This window comes from Penaeus chinensis, chromosome 36, assembly GCF_019202785.1.
Source record: "Penaeus chinensis breed Huanghai No. 1 chromosome 36, ASM1920278v2, whole genome shotgun sequence".
NCBI classification, from domain to species: Eukaryota; Metazoa; Arthropoda; class Malacostraca; order Decapoda; family Penaeidae; genus Penaeus; species Penaeus chinensis.
This window is the reverse complement of record NC_061854.1, coordinates 34,082,956-34,090,455: the sequence shown is the minus strand read 5'-3', so window position 1 is coordinate 34,090,455 and position 7,500 is coordinate 34,082,956. Positions and strand designations below refer to the sequence as shown.

At 38.7% G+C, this 7,500-nt stretch overlaps 1 protein-coding gene across 2 annotated transcripts; it reads right to left on the bottom strand.

Annotated features, from left to right (window-relative positions):
• Nucleotides 1-140: 140 nt before the first annotated feature.
• Nucleotides 141-6,120, bottom strand: LOC125044982 (AUGMIN subunit 3-like). 2 transcript variants are annotated; one of them, XM_047641979.1, is made up of 12 exons: nucleotides 6,013-6,120; nucleotides 4,904-5,094; nucleotides 4,369-4,566; nucleotides 3,995-4,181; nucleotides 3,569-3,679; nucleotides 3,031-3,173; nucleotides 2,652-2,786; nucleotides 2,180-2,360; nucleotides 1,888-2,040; nucleotides 1,228-1,478; nucleotides 892-1,072; nucleotides 141-475 (listed from the first exon to the last, which is right to left on the bottom strand). In XM_047641979.1, exons 1-12 carry the CDS (start codon nucleotides 6,013-6,015, stop codon nucleotides 401-403), a joined length of 1,809 nt encoding a protein of 602 aa, XP_047497935.1. In that variant the 5' UTR covers nucleotides 6,016-6,120; the 3' UTR covers nucleotides 141-400. The 2 variants fall into 2 exon arrangements, with proteins under 2 accessions (XP_047497935.1, XP_047497936.1); XM_047641980.1 differs by having other exon boundaries at nucleotides 6,018-6,111.
• Between the last annotated feature and the right edge of the window lie 1,380 nt (nucleotides 6,121-7,500).

Genomic DNA, 7,500 nt, shown 5'->3' with positions numbered 1-7,500 from the left:
GTTGTCTGCAAATGGCATTTTGATGGTAATATTTGCATTAATTGTACACCACTCTCCCAAGTTCAAAGTTACATTTTCATAATTTTATTTTTTAATAGAGCTCTACCAGCTTTATAACAGGAAGAAAGAAAAGCACCATATTTTGTTATAAATTATATCAAATGGTATTTATCAGTTAACAGAGGACACAGTATTACAAGAATATAGAGTATACAGAACTATCTTTATATACAAGAAAAAATCTGAAAATGCAGAAACAGTCAGTTTGTTATAATTGCAGTAAAATACAAAGATACTATTGTAGTAGTAGGTGCAGAAGTACTTTGGATATCATCAGTTAATAGTAAACTGTTCTTAACAGCTTGAATTGCATAAATCCATGAAAAAAAAACCATTACTTTCATCTTGTTCCTTTTAACAGATTCTTTGTCCATTTCATAAAGTCTTCACGCACAGTTGGTTCAATTTGGAGAATCTGGAAAGAAATGATAGTATTCTTCACATTCTGTTAATAATCATTCAATTTAACTTGTTATTTTGAAATGTACATATAAATAATTAATCACCATTTATTGCTTAAGCAAATATCACAGCTCTATTACATACTTTTAATGTGCTCATTGTTATGCCCTTATAAAGCTCATAATCTAATATTTCTAGCCATATTCTGTATACACACAAAAACCGACTACAAAAAGGTTTGTTAAAATCAATGGTCAGTGCATGTGTTTGAATACTTACACAAACACATGTATTTGCACATATAAGACACAACATGTGACACATGACACACATGCTCTGAACATCTAAGAAAATTAGTTAACACAGGCTACATCCAACAATACCCTAATGATGGCCTGTCACAGTATTTACAAGGCTCATGTTACTTACCTTTTTCTTTTCTTCATGTTCACTGATAAGTTTCAGGAGTTTCTGCTTGAATTTCCAAACCTTCTCATCAAGGTTTGAGTACCTCTCCACAACGGCTGGGTCCAACCAGGCCAGAGGAAGAGCTCCCAGACTCCCAGCACTACCAAACAGACCTGTTTCTAGCAACGCACAGTTCATTGACCTGCAGAAATAAAAGGCAGCTATCAGGGTAGTGGTTTACATTCTATTTTTCATTTATTTACTTACCTTTTTATTTATATTTTGTTAGACTGACTCTACAATTAACAAGAGCATACACTTTACAAACCCAAAACATCAGCCACAGCAGGCACTTACATTCTGTTTAGCACTGAGAACTGTGGGTTTCTGGCTGTGGCCATCTGTTCCCTCGCACTGTTGAGTGCTCTGAGCAGCATCTCTACTTGCTTCTCCAGTGTCTTGCCAGTAACAGGAGCTTCCTTCTGGTCCTCCTGGGAATGAGGTACTGCAGGAAGAGGCATCAGCTGTGACAGAGTGATCAAAGCAGGAGGCAGTTGACCCAGGGCCTTCATCTCGTCATGGTGCTTACTCAGTAATTCAAAACGTTTCTGAAAGGTAAACAGATTGATAGAGATGACCAGAAAAAAGAAGAAAAAAAGTGTGAATTCCATATTTAACAGAATCTCTAACCATACATATCTTATATCCTGGTGAAGTGCATCATGGTTCACAAACACAGTAAAAAAGGTGCATAAGGAGGGACATTGTGAATTATGCTATTCATGAACTGCCATAGTCATAATGATATCACAAAGCACTTTGGAATTAGGAATATGGTGTGGATTTGGGTTATTAATACATGTGCATACAGGTGTATCCAATATTCATTAATACTGTACACTTACCCATTTTATATAATTTACATAGCAGCATGCAAAAAACAGTAATAGTAGGGGTTAATCAGTGTAAAATATATCCTATACTGTAGAATATATATATAAAAAGGTGATTACTAACCATCCTTTCCTGGTATCTGGTATCCCTCTCTGACACAATGGCATTGATGCTTCCAGCCACCTCCAAGATGTCCTTGATTTTTTGGTGCTCCAAGTCAAGTGCCACATTGAACCAGTCATGCCGTGCCACTTGAGCCAACAGCTGATCCATCACCTACTCCGATACATATATATTGGTTCACTTGAATTATGTATTCGAAAATGGTACATGAATATTTGAAGTATATTCTCAAACAATAACAAAACTCTAACCTCAGAAAACAACAGAAAAATCACAGAATTAGAAGACTCACTATTTTCTGTTTTTGTAAAAAGTACTCCTGACGCTGACACTTGAGCTGGTAGTTGCCACAAATGGTCCTGGTGCTCTCCAGCTGTGTTACCTCGCTGATTAAGGACAGAAGAACCTGCTGTTGCTGCTCCCTCTTTAGTCTCAACATCATACGTGACTCTGATGCATCTCGACCTTGCTGTCTGCAATGCCAGTTGGTATTTTTACTTTCTAGACACTGAAGAAATCTAAGATGAATGACTGATTATTGAATAAACTAATAAAAAGTATTAAAGAATATGAAAGCAAACCTTAATATAGAGTTTGTGTAGTGTGTATAACTGTATATATATATATATCATATCTATATAAACATTCAAATCCATTTGTAAGTAAATATAATGCAGCCCATAAAAAATAACAACAAAACAAATTAAAGTCAATAAAATCCACAGGGAAAAATTTCTTCAGAATGGGTGAATAAAGAAACATACTGTAGGAGTGGGACAGAGGAAGGCAGCTGAGTCCTATGGATGGCCGCCAAGAGACGGTTTGCTTCCTCCACTTCTGCTCTCCTTCGTGCCTGAAGCAGTAGGCCTTCCAACCGCCATTCCTCTGTCTGGCGGAGCCTTGAACATTGCAATTGTGGAATGAATAGTGTGATTATAATTGGTGGCAAAGGGATGTGCAGTCAAGAATAAAACTTAAAAAATGAAGGAGAATACAAACTGTTTTGTGATGATGCAACATCTAACTCTATGGATATTAATAGGTAGATGAAATAAATTGACTTGACACAGAGACCTATAGCCAGGATCCTGAAAGACACAAATTTACACCCCTTTCTCCCACAAATACACAAACAAAACTCACAACTTGTTCAGCCTGTTGAGTTCCTCGACATTCTGTGCATACTCTGCCTTCCCAGAGCCCCTAACCAGGTGGAGGTCCAAGTGATCCACATCCAAGAGACAGTACTCTGAGGTGTCTCCGATGCCTGCAATCTCTCCTATTCCCTGAGGCAGAAGGGGATGAGGTGGCTCATAACTCGTGGAAAACCAGAAGACAAGGATGGAATGAGAGGAAGCAAGCAAGGAAGAAATGTGGAGAAAAAGAAAAGCACAAGAGAAAGGAGGACAAGAGAAGGGTAAAAAATTGAAGAAAAACTAAAAAGGCAAACCATCAATATTACATTGTACTGACATAATTCAAAGACAATATATGCAGCAAGTTAATCAATAACATAAAGCAGTGACAATATATGCAGCAAGTTAATCAATAACATAAATCAGTGACAGTTAAACCCATTTCTTTAACCACTGTAGTTACTCTTGAAAAAGAAATAAACAACAGTATATATAATACAAGGCCTTTCCTTAACATCCCATTACCTTTCTCTCAATGAACTCACCTCTCTGAATTGTCTTTTGATATAAGTCTTCAGTTTATCTGTAAACTTAGCCTCCTCGTCACACCACTTTTCAAAGTCTAGCTGAGACATGAATTTGGCCTCATCTTCTGTCTATAAAAATATAAAATATTCATTAATATGCATATTTAATAATGAAGATTAACACTATATTAGTTGTAGACTTATCAAAGTAACCAATTTATTAAGAAGGAAAGAAAGAAAAAGAAAACTATCATAACTATTCTGCCTATATCAAGATCATGGGTAGCTAGAGCATTTAGATACAAGGTCCAATATATAAAACTTTTGCTATATTCCATTAAATTATAAAAAAAAAATTATACACAAGTATGAAAGGACACTCTCAAAGCTGATATTGAAAAGCAATATTTCTAGATGTAAATGCCCAGAAATTATTTGACTTACTGTTTTGTTAAAAGCAATAAAAATATCAGTCAGCTTGTTAAGAGTGGAAGCCAGTTCGGAGTGAGCATGGGTGAGCTGGCGGCTGGTGCTGAGGATAGACTCTTGCTGGGACTTCAGGGATGCTTCAGCTGCTTTCACACTTTTGCTGGCTCTGAAGGCATCCTCCCGCAGCTCCATCTTGTGTGCGCTGTGGGACCAAACAGACCCTTTCAGGCATTTCTACCTACATGAATTTGGTTTCCAACTTCTTGTACTCTTCATATCTTCAGTTCAAAAATTTCCAGGAAATGAGTTCATTCTAACTATCATAGTCGCAAGGATTTTAAACAGCGACAGAACACCAAATATTCAAAGCAACTTCCGTAAGTTTGTACCTCAGCTGATCCTTGCGCATCGACAGGACTTCCAGTTGGGACTCGAGCCTTTCACGTTCCTCTTGGGAGAGCATGTCCTGCTGCCCATCTGGCTCACAGGCAGAGTTGAAGCTGGTTGGCAGGCCGGACAGGCAGGCCTCCATTTCCTCCAGCTGGTGGCCCGTCAGCACCTCTCCACGGGATTTGAGCTCCTCAAATCTGTGCCATTCATGATATCAGAAAGGAGGTTCATATAATTTTTTGAAAAAGCATAAAAGGGATCTAAAATTATTATCTAAACCACCAAAAAACAAAACGATGATCCACCTTCACTTATATCATGAACCTTTCATTTTGATTCATCCAGATTAATCAAGTGTCTTTTATCTAGTCATATATCAAAGTAACCTTCAAGCATGTCAAAATGGCTAGCATATTCCTTTCATGACTACTTTGATTAAAATATTAAAAAAAAAAAATGTAAAAGAAAAGAGAAGAAAAAAATAAAAAGCAAAAAATAAAAAATAAAAATAAATAAAATAAAAAATATACTTACTCAAGCAAGTCTTCATCTGTAAGTATGTCACTGGGCAGAACATTAGCCGAGAACCACTCCAGGAAGGCGGTAAGTGGTGAGCCTTCATCGGTCAGGAAGAGCCAATCAAAATTACTGCCTACCAGACGCTCAGCTCCCGGCACTCCTAGGCTCTGCAGGTGTGACACAAAGCGCTCCCCATCCATTGCTGCCTAAAAAAAGGACATTGAAAAAGCCTCAGTGATTTTCATAATTTTTATTTCGGTAATGCAAAGTAGCGCGATGTACCATATCTTCTACTAATTTTATAATTTCTTGTCAGTAGTCTTGAGGAGGTAGATTATCAAGTTGTAATGCAAATGAAGTCGTAAATATGTTTTGTATCGAAAATAAAACTACTTTCTCTGTGATGCTAAACTACTAGGGAGATCTACAAGATCTTTATAATTTCTAGAGACAAAATTTCCATTGTGGATTCAGCTAACACTAAATGGTTGTTATTTATATCAAATATCCTCTTTTTATAATCTGTGAAATACAAGGTATAGTTGCCATTTCACACAATCATTTGGCACAAGATAAACTACCTGTAATGGACAGAACGACAAAATTTAGGCCAACAGTTGCAGACGGCATGATATGCACACCAACACCTTAATAATAATCATAGTGTCAATAATAACTTAACTGAGCACTTGAGTAGCCATTTGTTTTCGACAAAACAACACACACAAAAAAATAAAACAATTTTCTTCGTGACCGGCTGCGCGAAGGTGTTCTAAATAGGGTTATTTCTTTCGTTGAAAATCTACAGTGACTTTTAAAGGTCTCATGAAGTTTCAGGAAGAAGACGTCCCTAATGCACGAGCCGATTTAAGGAGGGAAATATCTTAGTTGTGCAAAGGCCATACCTTGCAGTCTGGTTGCAGTCTAATGCTATGACATGTCATTCTAGTAACCTGTCAATAATAACGAAAATAATGTCTGTCACAACTTTTGAAAATTATTATTATTCACCCAAAAAAACTTCGTGAACTTCACCGAACTCTATATTCTTTATATCCACGGCTGATTAAGACCTCTTCTACTTTTAAGAAATGTAAAAATGAAAACTAGGGTACCATACTTACCATACCTAGACTTATATCAAAAGCCCAGAGTCACCAAATACATAAAATAACCCTTTGTGTTTTTTAGAGAAGAAAGGTTTGACAACTTCGTAATCTTCGTGTTCCGATTCTGACCAATCAGCGCGCAGCTCCACTTGATCTTAAATCCAGGTTGCGTAAAAGTGAATTATGAAGCATATAAGGAAGTAATTTGATGAGTTTATAGATGAATTACGGTGTTATTTTTAATATATTACATTTTGATGTATTTAAGATAAGGATATGATGATCATTTTGAAAAAAAAGTGAAATTACAAAAATATTAACAAATATGCGATGTCAGTCACTGGCGGGCACTAAATTCAAATTACTTGGACAATAAAAAATGCTTAAAAACACGCACGCACATACAAACACATACACATACATACATGCATAAATACATACATGCATACACATATGTGTGTGTGTGTGTGTGTGTGAGTGTGTATGTGTGTGTGTGTGTGTGCGTGTGTGTGTGTGTGTGTGGGCGCGCGCGCGCGTGTGGGTGGGTGCGTGCGTGTGCGTATGTATGTGTATGTGTATGAGTATGTGTATGTGTATGTATATGTATGTGTGTGTGCGTGTGTGTGTGTGTGTGGGCGCGCGCGCGCTTGTTGGTGGGTGCGTGCGTGTGCGTGTGTATGTGTATGTGTATGAGTATGTGTATATGTATGTATATGTGTGTATGTGTGTGTGTGTGTGTGTGTGTGTGTGTGTGTGTGGATGTTTCATGTGTGTAAGTGCGTGTGTGTGAGTGTCTGTGATTTGGTGTGTGTGTGTGTGTGTGGGCGCACGCGCGTGCGTGTGTGGGTGGGTGGGTGAGTGCGTGTGCGTGTGTATGTGCATGTGTATGTGTATGTGTGTGTGTGTGTGTGTGTGTGTGTGTGTGTGTGTGTGTGTGGATGTTTCATGTGTGTAAGTGTGTGTGTGTGTGAGTGTCTGTGATTAGGTGTGTGTGTGTGTGTGTGTGTGTGTGTGGGCGCGCGCGCGCGTGCGTGTGTGGATGGGTGGGTGCGTGCGTGTGTATGTGTATGTGTATGTGCGTGTGTGTGTGTGTGTGTGTGTGTGTGTGTGTGTGTGTGTGTGTGGGCACGCGCGCGCGTGCGTGTGTGGGTGGGTGGGTGCGTGCGTGTGCGTGTGCGTGTGCGTGTGTATGTGTATGTGTATGTGTATGTGTATGTGTATGTGTATGTGTATGTGTATGTGTATGTGTATGTATATGTGTGTGTGTGTGTGTGTGTGTGTGTGTGTCCGTGCGTGCGTGCGTGTGTGGATGTTTCATGTTGAGGATGATAGAGTTAAGTGCTTTCCTTTGCATTCCTACTCGCTTCTAGCTGCTGCCGCTGGCTTGCCTGGTGCGGAATAAGGGAGCAGCTCTGCCTAAACCTCCCCTGCCAGTACATAAACCTCTTCACCGATACATTCGCAGTGCCTCCTTGGCTACTTATGGAAACTGGCTGCCTGCGG

Bases quoted from the DNA above. Each gene is read 5' to 3' on its own strand.
- LOC125044982 (XM_047641979.1), bottom strand. The intron at 3,680-3,994 runs GTAAGTCAAATA...ATATTTTTATAG, and splicing joins TTATTGCTTTTAACAAAACA to ACAGAAGATGAGGCCAAATT. The intron at 2,041-2,179 runs GTGAGTCTTCTA...GTATCGGAGTAG, and splicing joins TTTTACAAAAACAGAAAATA to GTGATGGATCAGCTGTTGGC.